The sequence below is a fragment of the Ceratotherium simum genome, chromosome 6 (assembly GCF_057802395.1).
Source record: "Ceratotherium simum simum isolate JZ-2026a chromosome 6, ASM5780239v1, whole genome shotgun sequence".
Classification (NCBI taxonomy): Eukaryota; Metazoa; Chordata; class Mammalia; order Perissodactyla; family Rhinocerotidae; genus Ceratotherium; species Ceratotherium simum.
Window position 1 is genome coordinate 58,383,923 of NC_141905.1, and position 25,105 is coordinate 58,409,027.

Sequence of the window (25,105 nt, forward strand, 5' to 3'; positions counted from 1 at the left end):
AAATTCTCTATTCACATAAAAATCAGTAGATTTTACATACAGATGTAGATTTCCAGTTTATCTTGAAAAATGTGAAGGTTGGCAAAGGCAGACCCGCGTGCAGCAATGAGCAAACTAGCAGGCACTGAGGAACGGCTGCCTCTCGAGACAGAGCTGTACTCTCTAGTTCACCAGGGCTCCCCAGGGCCCTCCCATGAGCCTCACTTCTCATGGACCTATCTGACCCCACAAAGGAAGCCACGTCTACCAACCTAATCTATTAGGGCCCAGGCCAGGCCTCTCAAGGAAGCCCCTGCCCTCCCAGGGTGGCTCCTTTCTTCCACCAGCACTGGGAGGAGTCAGTGAGGAAGGGCCCACGGGGCCGGGAGATGCTCCACCTGCTGCTGAGGACAGGCCCCCACCCTCTCCCGGAGCTGAGGAGGATCCCTGGGTGAGCCCTGAGCCTTAAATGGTTTACTCTGGGCTGTTGTAACCTCCCTGAGACCTGAGACTGCTTAGAATACCATACTCACTCATTATAGAACACTCAGAGAATTAAAAATTAAAAGATAACAGGTAGGGGTGGGGGAGAATCACACCGGTTCCCTGAGAACTTCAAAACCATCAACTCCGGCCAATACCAGTGAGTGGGTATGGCGGTGGGGGGAGGGGGGGTGCGGCTCCTGCCCATCTTCTTATTCCTCCCATGTTGGCCCAGTAACCACCCTGGGGACACAGCACTGGGCACCTGCTGTGGTTCTGATGGTGGTGGTGGTGGGGGATATAAAGTGCAGAGGTAACAGAGACACGTGCCCCTCCAGGAGCCACAGTCCAACCACCAGAGCACCACCTCCTGCCCTGGCCCCAGCAGCTCCCAACGCACCTTCTTCATCACAGGATGCGCCTGCCTCCCACACGCCTCGAAGAAGACACACAGCAGCTGCAACACGGAGCTCCAGGCCGCATGGAATTTGTACGTCAGGCCCTCCTCCACTGCCCTGCCAAGGGAGCAGGCAGTCAGGGCCCTAGTCATGCTCACCTGGGCCCAAACCAGGAAGTCAGTGGCTGGCACCATGAGCTACAGGCTACCAGCTGGCCAGTGAGGGGGGCCCCAGAGAGGCTGGGGGAGAACTAGCATTTATAAAGTGCCCCCTCAGCTAAGAGTTTAAGTTATGTAATCCTAGTGCTTAAAGAAAAACCTGTGAGGTAGGTTATCCGTTCCATCTTCAGATGGGGAAACTGAGGCTCAGAGAGATTAAATAACCTGCCAGGGTCGCTCTGCTAGTGGCCGAAATAGGCCTCCAAATGGGCCTCCTGTGCTTTGTCACTGTTCCATGCTCTTTCAGTCTGAGTGGAGGTGGGAGGATAGGGTTGGAGCAGGCGGTCTGGGCAGAGGGGTGAAGTTGCAGCAGGGAGGGGCCGGCCCAGCTGCTAGCCCCTTCCAGCCTGTGCACACCCTGGTCAGCCCCATGTCCCAAAATCTGGTCCCCTGGAGATTTTAGGCCAGAATGGTCATAGAATGGTCAAGAGGTCAGCATGGGAAAGAGGTGAGCTAGGGGTGGGGGCAGCTCTGTTCCTGAGTTTTCCTGAAACTTCATCCCAGATGTATCCACAGGAAACAGGCTATTTCCTCAGGAGGAACAGTACCCAAAGCACCACACCTTGGAGCTGAGAAAACAGACCCAGAGGAGACACCAAGGATCTCAGTCCCTCTCCTGAGATAACTCCAGTGCACTTGGTGTTCTGAGGCTCCTCACTGCCCGCTGGGAGGGGGAGGGTGGTCGGTGGCCACGTCTGTGAACGGCTCCTCCTGGAGGCGTGCAGGGCAGCTCAGCACATGCATAAGCGTGGACTCTGCGGTCAGGCCGCCACTTACTAGTTGGGTGACCTCAGCTTTCCCATCCATAAAAGGGGGTCAGTACTCATCTCCTGTAACCATAAGGACTACTAGTAGTTTGTATTTATTCACTGCTTAGCTACATGCCAGGTACTGTTCTGAGAGCTTTACACTATTACCTCATTTAATCCTCACCTGCATTCATCACCTTTGACTGACAAGGACCCTGAGCTATCAAGAGGTGGAGGAACTTGCCCCAAATGACTGGCCCCAGAGTTGACACTCATGAGCACCACACTACGGCACCTGGAATGTGGCCAGCGCTCAAATCGACAGCAGCTGCTCTGGTATGGTGCACATGGCCCACAGTAAGTGACCAGTGGAGCACCTGTCTTATAAGGAACTTTCTACAAGTACACCTTATTCCCTCCTAACGCAGACGCTACGTTCTCACCTGAACATCTTGGCGATGTACTGGGCAGGGCCTGAGGCCGAGGAGGTCACGGAGCCGATGTCGGCCATGTGGGGAGCGACACATTCCTTCAGGATCTCCTGCAAAAAGAGGCCGCAGCTGTCTGGGCCCAAGGCAGCCCCCAGTGCCACCCAGCCCTCCCACGTGACTGCTCCCTGAAACTTCTAGCAAGCCTAGCCCCACCCCCAGAACCTCCTCCCCAGGATGCAGCTGGAGGTTTGGGGCGAGCTCTGGGACAGACAGGGCGCAGGCAGAACCTCTTGCGCTCTCTGCTTTCTCCACTAAAGCTGGGGCGGGGGCGCTGCGGTACCTGGAGGCTCTGGGTGGCAGCTGTCACCACCTGCAAGTGGGGGGAGAGGAGGCAGGTCATCGCAGTTCCAAAAAAGCGAGGGAGGTGGCCCAGCCCCAGGTCCCGCTGCAGCCTGTCAAGACAAAAGCCTTCTGTGGGGCCTGGCCCTGGGCCTCAGGGACCCAGATGGCCCAAGTCTGATGACAGTCACTCATCTGTAGGGCTCTACTGGGCCCTTCTGGTGGGCGATTTTACAAAGTGCTGTGATTCCTATAATAGTTACATGTGGCAAAACATTCAAAGAGGTCTTCAGGGCGTAAAATGAAGAGCGTGACTTCCTTACTCTGCCCTCCTCCCAGGCTGACCCTTTGATGTACGTCCCAGCGGAAAATCAGGGTTAAGTTTCTCAAACACACTCGCAGAAGTTTTGATGTACATATACACATACAAAATAATAATTGCTAACATTTACGTAACACTTATCACATGCTGAGTACTGATGTAACAACATACACTAACTCATTTAAACCTTGCAAAAAAACAAAAAACAAAACCTTGCCACAACTGAGATTAACTCCTATTACAATTCCCATTTTACAGATGAGGAAACTAAGACAGAAAAGTCAAGTAACTTGCCAAGGCCACTCAGCTAGTCGGGGGCAGGGGGGTGTCAGGATTCACACCCTGGTAGTTTGGCTCCAAAATACACAGATAATCACACCATCCAGGCTGTTCTGCACCTGCTTTTTCTCAATATATCTCGGAGATCTTTCCACATCAGCATGCGCCATCTACTTCAATTATTTCTAACGGCTGCAGAGTATTTCACTGTATTTAACCAGTCCCCTCCTGGGGCACATTTAGGTTGTTTCTAGGTCTTCTAGTGTTCCAACAAACATCCTGGGACACACACCCTAGCACAACTGTGGGAGTCCTCCTGTAGGATAAATTCTGAGAAGCGGAGAACAAGGCTATTTTGCCATTTTCCAGCACCTCCAGGTGGAAAGCGGTCTGGTGCAGGAAAAAGGAAGTGGCCCTGATGGATGTGGGCTGCAGACCTGGCTTTGCTCCTTAGGGGCTGCATGACGAGCTACCTCAGGGTGTTTTGGTTTCTGGCTTATGAAATGGGTTAAGACCTTCCCCAGGGGGTGGTTGTGGTCAGCGAGATGAAACAATGCAGAGGCCCAGCACAGTGCCCGTGGGAGGCAGGCCACCGTGAACCCTTCAGCGGAGGGGAGGGGAGGACAGACACAGCACGCCAGAGCCTCAGGGGCTTAGAGACCCTGGCCCCAGGCAAAATACAAGTCACCAATCGATATATGTATTTTCTTCTCAGCCTCATTCAGGGAAAGTGGAATTACTGAGGGGCTACTATTAAGTGGCCAAGCTCAACTGTGTTATGACCACACGAGGCAGAAACTGGGTTGGCAGGACTATGAATCCCAGAGGAGAGGACTTTAACCCAGGTGGGGAGTGGGGTGGAGCCACAGAAAGCCAACGATATCCTCTGAGAAGGAAACCAACTGCAGGGATGACAGCCAGGGACCTACAAGATCAGGATGGAACTCTGGCCCCACCCTGAGGGCGGTGCTCTCAGCCCGCCCTGCGGCCCCTCTAAGCTGGCTGGTAACCGCTCTGGCAGGGAAGGCATCAGCCCTGGCGACCTCAGGCTGTGCTCGACAGTGCCCTGTGCCTCCTCACAACAGGAACTGGTCTGCAGCACAGCCAGCGTGGAAACGCCACCATCCCTGGGAAGCTGAACCCCTCTCCAGCTTCTGGCTCATGTCCCTCCCATCTGCACTGCAGGGCAGGGAGCCTGGCCGGAGGCCCTGGGACGTCCCTCCACCTTGCCCTACCTGACCAGGTTGATGTGGGCTTTCTCCATGACCTTAAGCCAGGCCAGCAGGGGTTGTAAGTCATTTTCGCTGGGAACGTAGTCATACAAGGCCTAGAGGTGGGACAGGAAACAAGCAGGTGTCTGAGCAAGTGCATTCAGCAGCAGCCCAATGACAATGACCCCTTCTCATCCCTAGGCCCCAGCATGTCCCAGTGAAGCCCTGTGTGTGCGGCCCTGGAACTCACAGCCCCCTTGGCCTTCCTAGCTCCTGCCTCTCCCTGCTCCATGAAGCCCTTCCAGTTCTGCTTCTATGGCAGAAAAGTCTCCAGGAGTAGTCAAGTATAACTTGGGGCACACAACCCTTTGTGAACCTGACAAAAGTCACAGGACCTTTCTCTGGAAAAATGCATGTGAACACATACACGTTTTGCAAACAATTTTGGCGGTTTCCGCCTCCTTCCCCAAATCCATCCACAGATTCCTAAGGTTGACAGTATTTGTTAATATCATGAGACCATGCTGAAATAGCTTATTAAGTTAACTCACTACATCAAGAGTCAGGGCGCCCAGCTCCTGTGGACACTGATGTGGCTTTGGTGGCCTGTGTCCTGGCTCGCTGTCTACTGGCCTCCTGCACTGGGGCAGCCCAGCCCCACTAACCTCACTCTGCAGGCAAGTAATGGGGCCCCCGCTGCCCCCCACCCCCAGCCCAGCCATGCCACTCCCTGCTCCGCCAGGCCTCACCGTGATGATCTGGGCATTGAGCTCTGCCGGCAGGGTACCCAGGCTGGGCTTGGCATGGAAGAGGCTGTGAAAGGCCTGCATGGCACAGGCTGTCACCAGCTGGAGAGGACACACAGGCTTAGTGGGGAGCCGCAAAACCCCTGGGCTCCTCAATCTCCCACTTCAGCCAGTGGGCTAGCGGGGAGACCCAGCCCCCTCAACCTCAAACATGCCGCTACACCTGGACTGTCACTTTAGTAAGTCTTGGCAACCACTGAGAAAGTTTTAAATGATTTAAACAAAGACAATGGAGAAACACGAACAAAATGATTTTAACAAAACAGGCTAAAAAAGCAGACTATATAAATGGTTTGTATGTTATAGTTATACCTGTATTTTCACGTTTTTAAGTATGTTTGCTTATCCAAAGAGAAAATGTCTGAAAGGATACAAAGCGAGTTGTTCTGAATGGTTCTTTCCTTTTAAACAATGATCATGTTCTTTATATAATAAACACTTCAATATACATATGTGAACAAACACTACTGGAGAATATAAAAAGATTAACAGAATTGTGCTAGGATGAGAGAAAGGCAGGGAATCGTTTTTATGTGTCTTTAAGCCACTATTTGGATTTATTAGTAAGCAAAAGAAGAAATGACGGTGACGGTGGCTGGAGCAGAGTTCAAAGCAGGACAGGACTGACGCCTGACCAGCCCTGCCACCGTTCCACCCTCGCTCTGCCCTGACCTCTGAGCCAGCTCCCAACTGGACCAGGACTCTACAGACGGCCCCGTCTATCCCACACCGGGGATGAGACAGCGGCCTTGGTTGTAGTGAACAGCAGGGTCAGTGCAGGGAGACCCCAGGCCCTGCTTCTGGCCTGACCAGTGAGTTCCCCGAGCGCCAGCACTGTGGGCCTGGGCTCTGAAGCTATCCCCCCACCACCCCAGCACCTTGGGTGCGCCCCCGTCCACTGGCTCTCAGCCGGAGCTCACCACATGGCTCAAGGTCATGACCCTGAGGAGAGTCTCGCTGCAGCTCTTCACTAGGCCTTCCGGGAAGCAGGGCAGCAGGTCCTTCATCAGTGTCAGCATGTGCAGGGTGGTGGTGGCCTCCTTGGAGCCTGGCGGACAACGGGGAGCTGAGACTCCAACCCACTCTCTGCAGTGGACCCTGTCCTCCTCTGCTGGCCCCCAGCCCCAACCCCCTGCCCTCAACCTGGCTCCCCACCTCCAGACTTCTCAATCTCCTGGATGCAGAACTTGGCGGTGGAAATGGCAGCAGGATGATGGGCAGGGGCCTTTTCACCAAACATGAATTCACTGCCCTTGAGGACTGAGCACACTCCATGCTGGGCAGCCTTCCGGATCTGAGGGAGAAGGAAAGGGGCACGGGGCCGGGTCAGCATTCAACCAGCAGCCTGGGTGGCTGGCACAACCACCAACCAACGAGGCTGATGGCACATCTACTACACAACCCATGCTATGCCTAGAGCTGCACAGGTAGAGAGCTGTGGGGCGAGACAAAGCTCGGTTCCAAACCCCCATCTCCTACTAACTCACCAAATGGCCCTAAGCAAGCCAAACCACATAATCTCTGAGCTTCAGTGTCCTCGTCTTTACAACAGTGACTTATTCATTCATTCAACCGTCCAGCAATACCACGTGTCCACCAAGCCGGGTACTGTTCTCAGAGCTGGCCAGTTTGGCCGTGAACAGAGCAAACAATTCATATTCTACTTGGGAGGCAGAAAACAAACAAATGCACACCAGAAGGTGAAAGGACTTTGCAGACCATAAAGCAGCGTTGTTACTTTTTATACGGTGGTCAGGAAAATGTCACTCCAGTGAAGTGACATTTCAGCAGAGACCTGAAGAAAGTGAGGGACAGACCACATGAATACACAGGGAAAGAGGCACAGGCCCACCGGGGATAAGAACGTTTAGCACAGTGACTGATTATTATGATTGTTACTACTATTATATGCCCCCTGCCCTGATTTTCAGGGGGCAGCAGAGTGGCCAACCTCCATGTACGGAGCACCTGTGATAAGCCAGGATCTGCCCCAGGCCTGGGAGGAACACCTGAGTCTCGCCACAACCTTGCAGCAAGCTTGTATTATTACCCCTATTTCACAGCTAGGAAACTGAGGCTCAGAGAGACGTATCTTGCCCAAAGTCACAGCACAAGCAGTGAACCCAGAATCCAGCTCAGACCTGTGTGACTCCAAAGCACCACCTCCACCCACCTGCCACTGTAACTAAACACGTCACTGACCAACGAGGCTGCAGACTCACCAGGGCCTGACAGCGAACATCCCTCCTGGAGGAGTAGCTGCCCCTCACCTTCTGGAGCTAAGCAGATCGGGCCTCAGAGGAAGGAAGGAGAACCTCAGGGCAAGAGCCCAGGACTCCGGGCAACCTCCGCCATCCTACTCAGACCGGCCAGCGCCAGCCCCAGCCCCACTTCCTGGAGTGGGCTGGCCCCCTCCCAGATGCTGGGGGCCGAGCAGCCTCACCTTGGGCTTGGTGTGCACAGTGAAGCTCAGCAGCCCATGGTACACCTGCAGGGTCACGGGGTAGCTCCAGGCCTCCAGGCCCTGCCTCCGCAGAAGGGTGGCCAGGCAGGACAGGACCTTGAAGAGCAGAGTCAGAGTCTGTCAGCCCCACCCTCTGCAGCCAGGAGGGAAAAAAGCCCAGGTTCTCACCAGCTCCAGAAAATCCCAAAGGGAACCATGTGAGGGTCCACAGAGGGCCTACACCCCTCCCAGGGAGCGTCCAAGATTCAGCCAAATCAGATGGGCTCTGGAAGACGGCAGAGGGAAAACTGAGACCCAAACACTAACCCATCTAAGGGCGGAGTTGGAGCCACTGCTGGCCTGGGCTGACATGATATCCATGAAGGCTTTGGAGGTGTCAGAGAACTTCTTAATGAGCACAGGGCTGGGCACACTGTGGGAGGAGAATAGAGGTCAGAACCCGAGAGGGGCCTCTGAGAGCAGCTGGGGCAGCCCCAGCCCCGGTCTGGAGGAAGCTGGACAGAGGGAGGCGGCACTGGCCCAGTCAGTCGGCGAGTGAGCAACAGGCAGGACAGGAGCGCACCCTTCCTGATACCCGGTTCAGTGAGCTCTCCATGGCAACTGAGCTCCCGTCTCCCTCACCTTCTTCACTACCCATTCTCTGTACTACCCAGAAGACGGGCCCTAATAAACGCACCCCAATCCTTTCCCCACCTCCCCCATGGCTGCACGTCTCCAGGTATCCTAAAGCCAACATTCCACCCCAACGCTTCTGCCCCACTCACTGCCCCTGGGGACTGCCCCTCCCCAGGCACCAGCATTCACACTCTGCGTACAGTATCCCAAACCACCCTCGAGCCTGCAGCTATAGAATGCCACCTGATGCTTAAGTATCTTTTTGTTCCTTTTGACAATTCCCTGACCCTGTTCCTCAGGTCCATCCACACTCCCTTCTCCCCTCTACATGAGACTTGGGGTTCGGGCAGGAGCCAGGACTCACCGCTTCAGGACAAGGTTCAGCAGGTAAGCAACGGCGGCCAGAGACTCCGGGGACTCCACCGCTTCCACTGTTGTCATCTGAGGGCCAGACCACGGGGCGTGAACAGGAAATGTGTCATGAGGGGCAAAGGGGGGGCTCGGGGCACCGTGTGCCCAACAGAACAGTTATGACCAAGAACCCTGGTGCCAGAGGTTCAAATCCCAGCTCTGCCACTGTGTGACTTTGAGCTAGCAACCTAACCTTTCTGTGACTCAGTTTCCTCACTTGTATAATAGGGATAATAGAGGTTATGAATTAATGTATGTGAAACACTTAGAATACTGCCTGGCACATGATAAAAACCACATATTGCCGCCTAATTTATTTCATTAGTCTAGAGCAGAGGTTGGAAAACTTTTCCTGTAAAGGGCCAGATAATGAATATTTTAGGCTTTGCAGGCCACATATGATCTCTGTTGCATATTCTTCGTGTGTGTTTTCACAATCCTTTAAAAATGTAAAAACCATTCTTGGCTCTCAAGCTGTACAAAAACAGGCCATGGGTCAGATTATGCCCATGGGTCGGAGTTCTAGAGAAGCAGTTCTCAAACTTTTACACCCTTATAAATTACTGAAGATCTTCCAAAAGGGTTTTGTTTACATAGGTGATAACTATTGATATCTACCGTATTAAAATTAAAACCAAGAAATTAAAAAAAATTTTTTTTTTAAAGGGTCATTTTATTTTATTATTTTTTTTGTGAGGAAAATCAGCCCTGAGCTAACATCCGTGCTAATCCTCCTCTTTTTGCTGAGGAAGACCGGCTCTGAGCTAACATCTATTGCCAATCCTCCTCCTTTTTTTTTTCCCCCAAAGCCCCAGTAGATAGTTGTATGTCATAGTTGCACATCCTTCTAGTTGCTGTATGTGGGATGCCACCTCAGCATGGCCGGAGAAGCGGTACGTCAGTTCATGCCCGGGATCCTAACCCGGGCTGCCAGTAGCGGAGCGCGCGCACTTAACCGCTAAGCCACGGGGCCGGCCCAAAAACCAAGAAATTTTTAAAACACAAGAATATGCGGGCCGGCCCCGTGGCTTAGCGGTTAAGTGCGCGTGCTCTGATGCTGGCGGCCTGGATTCGGATCCCGGGAGTGCCCTGAGGCACCACTTCTCCGTCCAACGCGAGGCCGAGTCCCACGTACCGCAACTAGAAGGATGTGAACCTATGACGTACAACTATCTACTAGGGCTTTGGGGGGAAAAAGACTGAATAAATAAAATCTTTAAAAAAAAAAAAAAAAGAATATGCAAGCATAATTCCATTAGCTGTCAAAATAATGTCATCAGGCATCATGTAACTTCTGGAAAACATCATAGTATACTCTTGAGAGAGTGAAAGTCAAAAAGGCAAATGATGTTCTACTATTATTATGGAAATAATTTTGACCTAGCCAACCCCCCAAAAGGGGTTTGGGGACCCCCACGTCACACTTTGAAAACAACTTTTCTAGAGGATCCCCTGGGCCTAACCCAGCCTCATAGATCAAGGGAAAAAAAGTCAGAGTAGTGGATTTTTGTTTCCCAAGAATAATGTAGCAAATACCACCAGCCTTACCAAGTCACCTGAGAAGGACTGGAGCACTTTCACCTGTTCAGCATCGTCCTTCTCGATCCCCATATGCCAGGGGCACCTATCTTCTCTGTACAGCTTGAATAACCTGCTGCTCTCAATACCCACCCCCAAGTGCCACCCACTCACCAGTGCAGCAAAGTACTCAGTCTCCGTCTCCTTCCCTCCCTGGGAGCGAATCACCTCAGTGACAGCAGCCAGAACAGCACAGATCTGCACGTGAGGGAGAAGGCACCTATGACATCTCTTTTAGATCCAACCCCACCCCAGGGTAGCCTGTTTTCCTTGCTCCTTCACAAATTCATCTCCTGACAAAGCCCGGAGATAGACAAGGTGAGCAGCATTCAGATCCAGGGGTGCACACCACAGGCCTAGCAAATAGGAAGCTCAGAACATGTTTGCCAAAAGCCCCCCTGTAGGACTCTAATGTCTTACAGAAATACCTGCACACAGGTGCAGCATTTCTGTCCAAGTGTGTTCACTGCAGCAACAAATCGGAACCAAGCAGCCATCAACAGGGGATTAATAATCTACTATTATCATATAATAAATAATGATAGATGCAAATCCTATGTAACTATTGAAAAGAATGAGGAACTATATATTAACTTAGAAATACTGTTTAATGGGGAAAAAAGTTGCAGAACAGTGTACATAAAATATAATCATGTTTCAGTAAACCTAAACAAAGCATGGGTAAAAAATATACAAGAAATCTAGAACAGTAATGTTGACAAGAGGCTACTGAGCACTTGAAATGTGACTAGTGTGGCTGAGGAACTGAAACTTTGTTAAATTTTAATTGATTAAATTTAAAAACGAATACTTGATCCAGTTATTGGAAAAAAGGTTCAGAATAACTTGGGTATATGAATCTACTTTTGCAATTATAGGTTTTATGAACTTTAAATACAAATCAAGTCTTTCCAATGAAGATGTAGCATAGAAATGGAGAAGTAAGGGTAAAATATACACTAGATTTTGAAGACTTAGTATAATAAAAATAATGTAAAACATCTCATTATTTTTTATATTCATTACACATTGAAATGATAATATTTTGGATTTGTTGTTGTTAGTGCTGTCAGGTTGATTCTGACTCCTAGCGACCCTGTGTACAGCAGAGTGGAACCCTGCCTGGTCTTTTCGCACCATCCTCTCACCTTCCAGTGTTATATCAGAAAATGCTCTGCTGCTATGCATACGGTTTTTATGGCCAATTTTTTCAAAGTGCGTGACCAGGTCCTTCTTACTAGTCTGTCTTAGTCTGGAAGCTCTGTTGAAACCTGTCCATGGGTGACCCTGCTGCTGTGTGAAATACCAGCGGCAGAACTTTCAGCATCACAGCAACACATAGCTGCCACAGCATGACAGCCGACAGCCGGTGGCATGGTTCCCTGACTCAGGCCAAAGTGGTGAGAGCTCCGAATCTTAATCACTAGACCACGAGGGCTGGCTTAATATTTTGGATATACTGGGTTAAAAAAAATATTATTAAGATTAATTTCATCTGCCTTTTTTTCCCCCTAACGTGGCTACAAGCAAATTTAAAATTACATATATGGCTCACATTACATTTCTGTTGGACAGAGCTGGTCTAGGTAGGTACAGAGTTGGGAGAACAACTTTCACATTTTATTCTACTCACATCACTTTGGGACCATTTATAATTTTGACATCTTTCAATGAAACAATGAAAAAAATATAAACATATACAACTTCAAAATATTAACCAAAAAATTAAACAAAATTTAGTTCTTGTTAGATAAAACATTTTCTAACCACTATTATTCAGCATTAATTTATTCAACAAATGTTTCTTGAAAATATTCCATGTAAAAAGCCCTATGTTGGTACAGTGAAGAGATAAATGTTTGGAAAATATTTCTACCCTGAAAGACTTTCCACTTGAGCAGGGGAGATGTTGTTAGAAAAAGCAGAAAGTGGAACCTGGCCTGGGAGAGGTAATAAGTAGGAAACCCGAAGCAGAGAAGGGATGACACATCACCCCGAAATACCAGCTGCTGTCACTGGACAGCAGTCAGCCGGCGCTGGAAGAAAGTAAAAAGCACGAGTCTGGCCCTCATGGAATGCAGTCCTCACTATCCCGCCGCCCTCCTGTGGAAAGCCTCCACAACCTACCTCCTTGTGGGCAGCCGAGTTGGACTCCCAGAAGCGCTGCACTTTGCTGAACGTGACGTTGGTGCAGTCGGAGAGGCCGCTCAGGAAAGTGCCCGAGGACCTCTCGGTGAAAGCCGGAGCCACCTCTTCTTCCATAGCCGCCTCAGGGGCTTCGCTTTTACCCAGGCGCAGGGACCCTGACTGCAGCTCATTATGCAACCTCACCGCATCAACTGTCAGGTCGCTCTTTCCTGAAAACCGCAGGCACAAGGTAAGGCCCCCCGCTTCTACCCGAACCTCCTTCTGACCAAGAGAACAAGAACCACTCCTACGAAACAAACCAGCGGAGCCCAAGCCCACATCCCGAGAGGCCGAATTCCGATCGCGGCCCGTCTCATCAGCCCACTGTCCCCTAGACCTTAACCCAGAAACGGAACCCTCCAGGTCAAAGTTTCTGCTTTCCTGTCCCGATGGCAGTAAGCGCCGGTGGGAGTCGGCTGGGGGCTGCAGTCAGGGGGCTTGGGAAATAAACGATGAAAGCGCTTTGTAAAGAGCCACCCAAGGTTAACACTGAAACTCGTGCTACCCTAGACAAGTCATTCCCTACTGCGGCCTCAGCTTCTGCATCTATTAAATGGGGAGGGTGGGCCTTTACAGCAGGCTCCAGATGCGACATTCTAAGAAATGAAAGGTCCAATGCCTGAGCCCCGGGGCCATCAGAGTCCCAGAACCTTCAAGACCCAAGCCGGCCCAGAACCCCGCCGCCGGCTGCGCCCGGGTCTCGACTCTGCTACCTGAGGGCCGGCTGAAGAAGCGGCTGCGGGCGGCCTGGCGGTGGCGGCAGACGGCGGGGTTGCTGTCGCTGCTATGGCCTTTCTTCCAGCGCTTCAACTTAGCCGAGACACCAGACGGCAACTTCCCCGAGCGACCCATGTCGGCTAAGCTTGAAAGACCAGTTCCTTGGACGCAGAGACACGCGCAGAACCCACGTGTGCCCGCAGCCCGCTTCACTTCCTCTTCCTCTGGCGTAACTTCCGGATTCGCGTCCGTTACCATGGCAAAACAGTCAACATCCGGTTTTAGGTGTCCTCCAGGCTCAGGATCCCAGAGGGGCTTCCAGGACGTCCGTTGCTGGGGAGGGAATTCTGTTACTAGGGAGTCCCAGGGGGTCCGACTCCCGGGCCACGGTTCTTGGCGACAGGAATGAGCCTTATAAAACTGGAATTCCTTTGTAAGTTAAAAAGCAAACGTACATCTATATTATTTTTGAAAATCTAATTTCAAAAGTTAACGACGCAAATTTATTCGAGAGTCAAAACCTGTCCAGACCTGAAAGTGTAAAAATCAGTTTGACCTGAAAAGAGAAAAAAGCAACCAGTGATGCTCTAAACCCGTTTAACTGCTTTCATTTATTTCTGGGGATACCCAATTGCTAAGCCATCCTTGCCTCGTGACAGCGCTCAATCTCCTCTGGTTAACCTCCTCTTCTCCTAATTCCACTGCAGAACCAGCGACTGATCCAGCGCTGATTCCCACTCCCCTGCGACCCTCCCCCAAATCCTTCAGCTGGCACCCAAACCTTACAAAAGATGCTTCCCTCCCCTTCTTTCGAAGCAACATTCCAAGATTCCTCTGGAGTTCCCTCCCTCACTTCAAATCGCTAAGTCTGATTCTGTCAGACTAAGGCTTGCTCCTGGTGGGTTTTGGCTGATTAAGTTTGAACACATTTGTTTTACATTTCTTAGCTCCTACTGAATAAGACACTTCAATAAGTCAATATTCTAAATGAACCAGAAGTTGACAAAGTTTTTGTATCCTGCTTCTTTCACTTATACTGTCTAAATTTTCCCCCTTGCTGTGACCTGAATGTGTACCCCAAAATTCGCATGTTAAAATCCTAACTCCCTAAGATAATGCTATTAGGAGGTGGGGCCTTTGGCAGCTGCTTAAGTCGTGAAGGCGGAATCCTCATGAATGGAATTAGTGCCTTACAAAAGAGGGTCCAGAGAGCTCCCTAGCCCCTTCCGCCATGTGAAGACATAGGGAAAAGGAGCCAGCTGTGAACCAGGAAGTGGCCCTCACCCAATCATGCTGGCACCCTGGTCTTGGACTTCCAGGCTCCGGAACTGTGAGACATGAATTTCTGTTGTTTATAAGCTACCCAGTCTGTGGTACTTTGTTATAGCAGCCCAAACAAACTAAGACATCCCGTGTTCTTAAATATGTTCTTAAATAGCCGAGTTCTTAAATATCTTGAAAATATTAGTTGCGGCTGATCTCTGGGGTGCTTGTGAAGAATGTAGACTCCTGGTGTCCTCTCCACAATATAAATGCCATGACGACAGGAATTTTATCCCTGCCACTTCCATTCCTAGCACCTAGGACAGTGCCTGGCACATAGTAGGCACTCAACAAATTATTGTTGAATGAATCAATGAATGAATGACTAGATGCGTGTTGTGGAGGGAAGAAAAGGGTCTAAAGTAAGGGCACAAATTATAATAACTCAAGCATAAAAGTAAATGACAAATAATGGTAGTTAGTCTCTACTTAGCCAAACTGAGATGGTCTTTCACTCCACAGTTAGAAATGCAAAGCTCAAAATGTACATCTCTGAGGGAGTTAAGAGGTGCCAAAAAATGAGTTTTGGTCCAAGAACCAAAGAGCTGGGAATGGAGAGGAAAGGAAAGGCAGCAGTGAAACTCGTGGATCTGCAATGTTGGTGCTGGAAGCAGGCACCTGAAGGGTCATCTAGGTTACAGGTCACATGCTAGTCAGTGACCATGCTTTCACTGTTCCACAGTAAAATAAGTACAGTTAGTGATGCTGGTGTTCAAATGCCCTTCCTTCCATAAAGCAATAGTGAGAATAAATGGAAGGTTTTTTTTTTTCCCAAAGACTGTTATTTGCCAAAATAAAGAATAGTCAACCTTTTGTCAGGCTTATTCCTTTTTAAAACAAGTTTACTAATCTGTGAAATTCAAAATATCTGTAAACCAACTCTTCACTGAGTTGAATTGACTATCTGAACCAGCTCATCATTTCACCAAGTCCAGAAAAATGAAGTGATTTGCACAAGTTCCCACAGCCTGGTAGTTTATTTGATGAGACACAGAAAGCACTAAGCACAAAGGACAAGATCAATAAACTAGAATACATTAAATGTAAGAAATTCTGCTCATGAAAAGACACCATAAAGAGCACTAAGAGGCAAGCCAAGGAGTGGGAGAAGGTATTTGTAATATATATAACTAAGTACATCAGAATATATAAAGAACCTCTGCAAATCAATAAGAACAAGGCAGACAATCGAATAAAAAGAACGGCCAAGAGACATGAACAGGCGCTTCACAAAAGTGGATATCCAAATGGCCAATAAACATATGAAAAGATGCTCAATCTCATTAACCAACAGGGAAATGCAAATTAAAACCACAATGAGGGCCGGCTCCGTGGCTTAGCGGTTAAGTGCGCACGCTCTGATGCTGGCGGCCCGGGTTCGGATCCCGGGCACGCCCCAAGGCACCACTTCTCCGTCCAACACGAGGCCGAGTCCCACATACAGCAACTAGAAGGATGTGAACCTGTGACATACAACTATCTACTGGGGCTTTGGGGGGAAAAAAATGAATAAATAAAATCTAAAAAAAAAAAAAAAAACCACAATGAAATGCCACTACACACCCACCAGAATGGCTAAAATTAGAAAGACTAGCCATACTAGTTGGTGAGGATGTAGAGCAAGTGGCCACATATGCTGCTGTGGGAGTATAAACTGATACAACCACTTTGGAAAACTGTGTGGTAGTATGTACTAAAACTGAATATACTGATTATAGTCCATAATCCAGCAATTCACTCTTGGGTATCTATTCAACAGAGATGTATACTTAATGCATAAAAGACAGATATGATAGGGGCCAACCCAGTGGCGTAGTGGTTAAGTTTGCACGCTCCGCTTTGGCGGCCCAGGTTCGCAGGTTCAGATCCCGGGCGTGGATCTAAACACGGGATCTGCACCTGCAGTGGATCTGCACACACAATTATCAAGCCATGCTGTGGTGGCATCTCACATATAAAGTAGAGGAAGATGGGCGTGGTTATTAGCCCAGGGCCAATCTTCCTCAGCAAAAAGAGGAGGATTGGCAACAGATGTTAGCTCAGGGCTAATCCTCCTCACCAGAAAAAAAAAAAAGACACATATGATAATGTTGTAATAGCCAAATACTGGAAATGACCCAAATGTCCATCAACAGTAGAATGGATAAATAAATTGTGGTATATTGATATAATGGAATAAGATAGTATTCGGCTGTATACAGCAATGAGAACAAGCAAACTACTGCTATATGCAACAGCATGTATGATGTAAGTTGAGTGAAGGACTCCAGACACACAAAAAAGTACATATTGCATGATTCCACTTAGAGGAAGTTCAAAACCAGGCATAACTAACCTACAATATTAGAAGTCAGAATAGCAGTTACCGTGGTGGTAATAGCTGAGAGTGGGCACAAGCAGTGTGGTAATATTCTAATTTTTTACCAAAGGGGAAGTTACATGGATGTATTCACTGTGTGATAACTTATTGAGCTTATAATTTGTGCATTTTCTGTATATATATATTACACTTCGCTGGTTTACTAAAAATAAAAAGTGGTTCTTGCACAGAGAGAGAGAGAGAGAGCATAAAGACTGTTAACATGAGAAAGCGTCATTGCAGCTCAGTGCTGACTCTGCCCTGCGCCTCCAGCCGCAGGAGTCAACACCACCACCCTCCGGTCAGCCCCCCTCCTGGGACACAGGCAGAGACCTGGGTGGTGAGGCTGAGATAAGGGAACTGGTGGCCTGGGAAGGAAGAGGAAACCGAGTTTGGAAACCGTTGTAAGCAAGCTGGTGCTCATGACCGGTGGTCTAGATGTGGCGACAGTTACCGAGAGAGGACAGAGAAAGTGTTGGGCTGGAGTCTGAAGTTACTTTACAGCATGACACTGAGCAAGGATTTAAATTCTCTGAGTCTCCATTTCATATTCTGTAAAGTGGTGATAATAATACTGAACCCACTGGGCTGCTCTGAGGATTCAGTATGAAAGTGTGTGTACGTCAAAATATGTACAACTCCAAAAATGTTGTTAGTGGTACCTCGCATAGGGTGCAGTGGTGCACCTTTGCCACCAGAGGGGGCTCTGCAAGCAACCAGTGAAAGCTAAAACCCTGCAGAGAGGCGGCAATACCTGCTGAGCAGGCTGGGATTTTGCAAATCAGATGGCGAGATGAAGAGGCCCAGGGTAGTGGCAGCCTTCCCATCCTCTTTCTAGGCAACAAACAACTGCTGGCCTCCAAATTGAGTCTGCATCATAACTGGATACACCCCTTGGATGAAACATCAGTCTGGAATTGGCGTTGGAGAGGCCACAGGCCACCTGCTGGCCCCCCATCCTGAGGCATCTGCTCAGAACCTCCTCCAGAAGACATGTGGTGCCGGGAGAGGGGGCAAGAGGCATCCAGATGGCCTGAGCATACTCTTTCCCACCCTGCATCCCAAGGTTCATCTTTTTGATGAAGGACCAACCTTCCTGCATCTGAATTCCAGCAACATCTTCCACCCAGAGGAATTAGCCACCTCCATGGTTAGCCCTGCTACATATGGCTAATCAGGACCATTCACATTTGTAGGATGGGTCATGTAGTTAGACCCTCTGGGTTAGAATCCAAGTACTACCACTACCTGTCTGACCTTGAGCAAGTCACCTTACGCTCTGAGCCTCAGTTTTCCTCATCGGTAAAACGGAGATAAGAATGTCTACCCATAGGGTGTATAAGAACTAAATAAGACAATACATGTAAAGTGCTTAGAACACTGCCTGGCGCATAGTAAGAAGGCAATAAATGTGAGCAAATTATTATCCAAAAAACTCTTCTTCAATTCCAAAACACTTTTTCACCTATTTTCTAAGTGAGGAGGACAGAGCAGCTGTCTTCATTTCACAGATGGGAAAACATGGTTCAAAGAGGTTCAATGACACCCCCAAGGTCACACAGTCAGTGGATGGGCAGAAGCCAGGAAATACAACTCTTAGCCCAGGAGCCCCCTTTGTAGCCACTGCTCTTAAAACCATCTGTGAGGCTTATGTGGAGGGAACAAGACTACTGCACCCTGATAAATAAATGAAAGGCAATAGGATATATTGGAGTATATGAGGAAGCCATTTGGTTTAAAACTAATTCAGCCTGACCTTGTTTTTCTCAAAGGGCCTGAGGTGGCCTGTTGAGCGTGCATTGTACATGTGCTTTAAACATTTACAATGTCCCAAAGACAAGAATGATGCCCTTAAAGACAGAGATGTATCTTCCTCCATATCGGCCTTTCTTTAAGGATAAGCATCTCTTCCCGGAAACTAAGGATTAATTACCGACCTGCTGTGCTCACCTCGTGACCGCTGACCTGCTGACCATCAACGTGCCGTGCCGGCTCAGCATGTCATGACAGTAGTAAAAGAGATATTCGTGTCATATGTGATCTATGCTCTTTGTTCCAAGACAGTATATAACCACTCTGTACACACCACTTCTTTGGTGCCCTTCCTTCCTTGGGGAAGGAAGGCCCTGGGCCGTAGTCCTCAAACCTGGCTCATAATAAACTCATCCCAATTTTGATTTATAAATTGATTATGGATTATTTGTGTCAACAATCCAAAGCACTGAGCCCAAGGGGAGCAGGAAGGCCATTTTTAGGTCAGCAGGGCCGTAATCGGTTATGACACTGGGCAGGAAGAAAGGGAAGTTGAGGCTTAGCCTCTTGCCTCAAAGAGGAAGAGGATGGTTTGGGTGTTTAACTTAGGGCTCAAGCTCTGGGGGAGGGAGAAGGGCTTTGTCGCCCCAGGCAGCCCATCATGACCCAGGCGGTGGCGTTGCAGCTACTCCAGAGGGTTTTCCTAACAGCTGGAGCTGTGTTAAAGCCCGGACTTTGGACTTAGGCAAGCCTGCGTTTGGAGCCACATCCTAGGTGTGACCAGGGGCAGGCGGCTGAACTTTTTGAGCCACAGTTTCCTCATCTGAAAATGAGGCTGCTCTTCCGAGGCTAAAATGACATAAAGCATGCAGAATGCTTAGCACCTTGCCTGGCACATCACCGCTGCAGAAGGCCGAGTGTCCCTTCGCTTCTGGGGCTTTAACATTCAGTTTGGCCAAAGAAGAGCTTTTAGGAAGAAGAGCTTGCCTCCTAGAGACAGTCTGGAGGAACAAGCGGGTGGCCTGGTGTACTAAAGAGGATGCGTGTTCCCCTCTCAGTACAGAGGGGACTGGAATCTGGGCGTGGCAGATGTGCTCTTGCTCAAATGGGGGACTGTCCCCAAGGTGGAGTCCACCCTTTTCTCCCACCTGACAATAGGTGTCCATGACTGGCAGAAGGGAGTCTGGGTGAGGAGAGACAGCATGATTGCCACTCTAACCTGGCATCCTGATCCCCCAAAATTCATTCTTACTCCAAAATTAAACCTTTCCCCACTTACTACTTCGAATTCCCCATTCTTGTCAGGGCCTCTGTATCAGTAAGGAATCATGTTTGGCTGCTATAACAGAGACCTTGCTACAGGGGCTTAAACACATGAGGTTAATTCTTTCACAATCAGGAAATCAGGAGGTAGGCGGCAGTCCAGGCTGGTGTACTGGCTCCACAGAGTCTTCAGGGTCCTGGCCTCCCTCTCCTTTTCTGCTCCACCCTCCATGGTATGTGACTTCCATCCTCAGTGTCACCTCATGCTCCAAAGTTGGGCTGCGGGACCTCCAACCATCACATTCAAAATCCAGGCCGAGGCCCAGACTCAGTAAGAAGGAAGGGAGGAAGAGCCAAAAGGCGCACCCCACAGCCAAGGCAGCTCTCTTTAAGCCAGTTCCACTTACATCTGGTTGGCCAGAACTTGGTAATTTGGCCAAACTTAGCTGCAGAGGGGGCTGAGAAATGTAGTCTTTTAGTTGGGAACATGCAGCCCCACCCTCTCCCCCAAAATGGGAGCCCTATTGCTAAAGTAGAAGGGAAGAATTGCTATTGGGTAGGCGATGAGCAGCCTCTGGATTTCAACTAGGTGTTAGGAGGACTGGTTCTCCTCAATGTAACTCAGTTACATACCCAAAAGTTCTTTCCTTTTTTTTTTTTTTTTTTGTGAGGAGATCCGCCCTGTGCTAATATCTGCCAATCCTCCTCTTTTTTTGCTGAGGAAGACTGGCCTTGGGCTATCATCCGTGCCGTGCCCATCTTCCTCCACTTTTTTTTCATATGGGATGCCGCCACAGCATGGCTTGCCAAGCAGTGCGTCGGTGGGCGCCCGGGATCCGAACCAGCGAACCCCGGGCCACCGCAGTGGAGCGCGCGCACTCAACCACTTGCGCCACCGGGCCGGCCCCCCAAAAGTTTTTTCTTGAGCACCTCTTATGTGCCAGGCATTGTGCTAAGGCAGCACATGAAGATATGTAAAGATGCTTAAAGACTCTCGCCCTGCTCTTATGAAAACTGCAGGTTATTGGTGCTAAGATAAGCACAAATCCCTCCAGTCTTATTTGTAAATGGAAGGTGTTGTAGCTAATGCGCTCTAGGGCACCTAGTAACTTCAGTGCTCACTGATGCTCGATTCATAGAATTGCGTTTTGCTTCTCTGCCTGCCCCTTGACTGTGAACCCCCTGAGGACAGGGACCATGTCTGGTCTACTCTTGTGCCATCAGAGCCTACCACGGTGTCTGGCACATAGTAGGTATGCAATACATCTATTTGCCAAATGAATACATGACACAGGCAGAGCTCAGCAAGAGGCGCAAGAGAGGTTCAGGTAAAGCTTTGGGGGTCCAAGAAGACGCCCCCGCGTAGGGGGGCTGTTAGAGGGCTATCTTTGATGAGGTGACTTTTTGAAAGTGAAACTGGCAAAATAGATTGAGAGCAGACCCTGAAGGGCCTTGAGGGCCATGCTAAGGAATCTGGATTTTTTTGTGTGTGTGTGAGGAGATCAGCCCTGTGCTAACATCTGCCAATACTCCTCTTTTTTTGCTGAGGAAGACTGGCCCTGGGCTAACATCCATGCCCATCTTCCTCCACTTTTTTTTATATGAGACCACCACAGCATGGCCTGCCAAGCAGCGCGTCAGTGCGCGCCCAGGATCTGAACCAGCAAACCCTGGGCCACCACAGCAGAGCTCGCACACTTAATCGCTTGTGCCACTGGGCTGGCCCCAGGAATCTGGATTTTAATAGGGAGTTTTTGAAGGTTGCAATCTAGGAAAAGAACTTAACGGACTTGTATTTTTTTGTGTGTGTGTGAGGAAGATCAGCCCTGAGCTAACATCTACCAATCCGCCTCTCTTTTTTTTTTTTTTTTTTTGCTGAGGAAGACTGGCCCTGGGCTAACATCCATGCCTATCTTCCTCCACTTTATATGGGACTCCGCCACAGCATGGCTTGCCAAGCAGTGCGTCGGTGTGCACCTGGGATCCGAACTAGTGAACCCCGGGCCGCCACAGTGGAGTGCACACACTTAACCGCTTGCGCCACTGGGCAGGCCCTGCACTTGTATTTCAGGCGTATTGGTGGGCCGGCCAGGTGGTGTAGTGGTTGGGTTTGTGTGCTCCGCTTCGGCGGCCCAGGGTTCACAGGTTCAGATCCCAGGGACAGACCTACACACCGCTTATCAACCTATGCTGTGGCGGGTGTCCCACATATAAAGTAAAGGAAGATGGACACAGATGTTAGCCCAGGGCCAACCTTCCTCAGCAAAAAGAGGAGGATTGGCAACAGATGTTAGCTCAGGGCTAATCTTCCTTAGCAAAAAAAAAAAAAAAAAAGGAGTATTGGTCCTCCAATTATTCAACATAGATTGCTGCTGAGTACATTGGGCATTGTGGCAGAGAAGAGGAGAAGAAAATAACATTTAATGAATGTCTGTGTGTCAGGGATTCTTCATGGTAATAATAATAACCACCATTTATTAGCCCTCACAGAGCCGGGCACCAGGCCAAGCACTTTACACGCATGATCCTTCTGAGTCCTCACAACCATGCTGTGCAGTAGGTGCTGTTATCATCCATATTCACAGATGGGGAAACCAAAGCTGGGAAAAGTCAAGCAACTTGCTCACGTTCCCCACAGCATTAAGAGGTGGGGTTGGAATTGTAACTTACTTTTCTCCCAAGTTCTGTTCTTCGCAACGGCCTGGTTACAAAGAGGTGAAAGCAGCCTAGTTCTAACGTCCGGCGCTCACTGGCTGGTTGGGGTGGCAGCAGAGGAACCTGGTGGTGACGATCAGAGCAGTCATCCAGGCATGCCCGGGAGCTATGGAAGCCCTGATCCCGGCAGGGTGTGGTCAGGCCGAGGAGGAGAGTCAGGGACCACTTTCAGGGAAGGTGACTGTCTTAGTCTGTTCAGGCTGCTATGACAGAATACCATAGACTGGGTGGTTAATAAACAACAGAATTTGTTTCTCACAGTTCTGGAGGCTAGAAAGCCCAAGATCAAGTTGCCAGCAGATTCAGTGTCGGGTGAGGGCCCGCTTCCTGGTTCCTACCCATCTTCACGCTTTGTCTACACACGGCAGAAGAGGTAAGGGAGTTCTGTGGGATCTCCTTTACAAGAGCACTAATTCCATTCACGAGGGTTCTACCCTCATGACCTAATCACCTCTCATAGGCCCCACCTCCTGATACTGTCACATTGGGCATTAGGATTACTTTTTTTTTTTTTTAAAGGTAATGTTTTTTTATTTCTTTTTTATTTATTTATTTTTTTGTGAGGAAGATCAGCCCTGAGCTAACATCCATGCTAATCCTCCTCTTTTTGCTGAGGAAGACCGGCTCTGAGCTAACATCTATTGCCAATCCTCCTTTTTTTTTTTTTTTTTTTTTCCCCAAAGCCCCAGTTGGGGAATAGTTGTATGTCAACTATATCAATAGATAGTTGTATGTCATAGTTGCACATCCTCCTAGTTGCTGTATGTGGGACACGGCCTCAGCATGGCCGGAGAAGCGGTGCATCGGTGCACACCTGGGATCCAAACCCAGGTTGCCAGTAGCGGAGCACACGCACTTAACCTCTAAGCCACGGGGCTGGCCCCATTAGGATTTCAGCATATGATTTTGGGGGGGACATAATCATTCAGTCCACTGCAGTGGCATTGGAGTTGAATCCTGCAGGATAAATTGGAGTTGACCAGGAAGGTGAGGGTGCAGGTGCAGGCCAGGCCAAGAGAACAGCAGCTGCTAAGGCACAGGGGCCAGTAGGAGCATGACTTGTTTGCTCTAGAAGTGAGCAAGACTGGAGTCACGGATGCCAGTTAGAGGCTACTGCACCAGTCCAGGCAAGAAATGATGAGGTTTGACACTAAGGCTGTGGCAGTGGGGGCAAAGAGGAGGGGGCAGATTGGAGAATGTATTTAGGAGGTAGAATGGGCAGCACTCGCTGGCTGACCAGTTATGAGGGAAGCACAGGGTTGCTGTATGCTGTTGTGCAGCCTGTGGACTGCTTGATTTCCCAGCTGAGAGATCTGAAATCCAGTCCTCATTGGGGCCTTGTCTGGAAGAAGGGTTGGCCTTTTTCTAATCCACCAATGATACCGTAGAGGCTAGCAATAGCCCTAGAAGTGAGGATAAATTACTCCCAGGAAGGCAATATTCCAGAATATGAGTGTATCTAAGGAAAGAACACCTCTCAATATCTGAACCTAAAAGCTGAATTTATGACTTACTTAAGGAAAGTGGAGCAAAGCCTGTTGGGTGCAATGTCTCTGAACGGAGCAGGGAACTGATCTGTAAGGCGCTGGGAGGTGTGAAGGGCAGCGATGGGCGTGCATAGTGGAGGGAGAGTTTAGGGATTGGTTGGTGAACAGTGTGGCTGTTGCTGATTGGCTGTCTTACAGAAGCATGGCCACTGAGGCAAACTGTCATTGTTTAGTTAAATGGAGATGAGATGTCATTAATTAAATGGTTTAAAACCATTGCCATGGCAACAGGACAGTCTTTCCTTGGGGTGTGAGAACTTTTTTTTCTCAAGTGACTGCTAGCTCTAACCCAGGGGTGTTTTACTTTAACAGTGGACCATATGTGCTCAAGGGGATAAATCTCCAGGGGGATTTAGAGGCTGCCTGGGGTGAGGCACCTGCCCCATCCCGGCTGTGGCAATAAGGCCCAGCCTGCCATCTCCTCCAAGATCCTGGGGCTGGGGTGTTCCCAATACAGGGATCAAGGAAATTAGTTGCATAGCAGAGGAAGGCCCTGGCCCAGGGTCACATATCAAATCCGAAATGGGACCCAGGAGCCTGGACTCCCTGTAACTTGTCTGGGAAGGAAATGTGAGGTGCCAGTGGACAGAGTTTGGGGCCTGTGGCCAGGCCTCACAGTCACTTTTTGTCCCTGCCTCCCCCGAGGCCTCTCCTTCGTGTCTCACCTTTGGCTCAGCAAGAACCAGTGTGCTTGTCCAGCCACATCCCTGAGGATCACCCCTGGAGCTGCCCTGGGGGATGTGGAGCCACATCAAGACTAGGACTGAAAGAAGACTGCTGTTTGCCACAGCACAGCGGCTGTTTCAGATTCCCCGGACCCCCCCGCCCTTGTCCATCTCCCTGCCATTGAGCAAGGGCTCTTGGGCAAGGCTCATGCGGTTTTCTGGTTTTGTTTTTTTTAAATAATTTTCAAAATTTTTTGAAAAACAGCTTTACTGAGACATAATTCACATACCATC

General features: G+C 49.5%; 1 protein-coding gene across 2 annotated transcripts in view; it reads right to left on the reverse strand.

The window, feature by feature from the left end:
- Positions 1–13,388, reverse strand: part of RRP12 (ribosomal RNA processing 12 homolog) — a 30,210-nt gene extending 16,822 nt beyond the window's left edge. The window contains exons 1-13 of one of the 2 annotated variants that reach the window (XM_004427901.3): positions 13,184–13,388; positions 12,411–12,640; positions 10,398–10,481; positions 8,659–8,735; positions 7,986–8,091; positions 7,659–7,775; positions 6,371–6,509; positions 6,136–6,263; positions 5,159–5,257; positions 4,434–4,525; positions 2,599–2,710; positions 2,271–2,368; positions 863–977 (exon numbers count right to left, since the gene is read on the reverse strand). In XM_004427901.3, coding sequence (XP_004427958.1) covers positions 863–977; positions 2,271–2,368; positions 2,599–2,710; positions 4,434–4,525; positions 5,159–5,257; positions 6,136–6,263; positions 6,371–6,509; positions 7,659–7,775; positions 7,986–8,091; positions 8,659–8,735; positions 10,398–10,481; positions 12,411–12,640; positions 13,184–13,322 — 1,536 coding nt within the window. In that variant the 5' untranslated portion in view covers positions 13,323–13,388. The remainder of the gene's footprint in view (positions 1–862; positions 978–2,270; positions 2,369–2,598; positions 2,711–4,433; positions 4,526–5,158; positions 5,258–6,135; positions 6,264–6,370; positions 6,510–7,658; positions 7,776–7,985; positions 8,092–8,658; positions 8,736–10,397; positions 10,482–12,410; positions 12,641–13,183) is intronic. The other variant, XM_087432367.1, reaches the window with a different exon arrangement.
- Between the last annotated feature and the right edge of the window lie 11,717 nt (positions 13,389–25,105).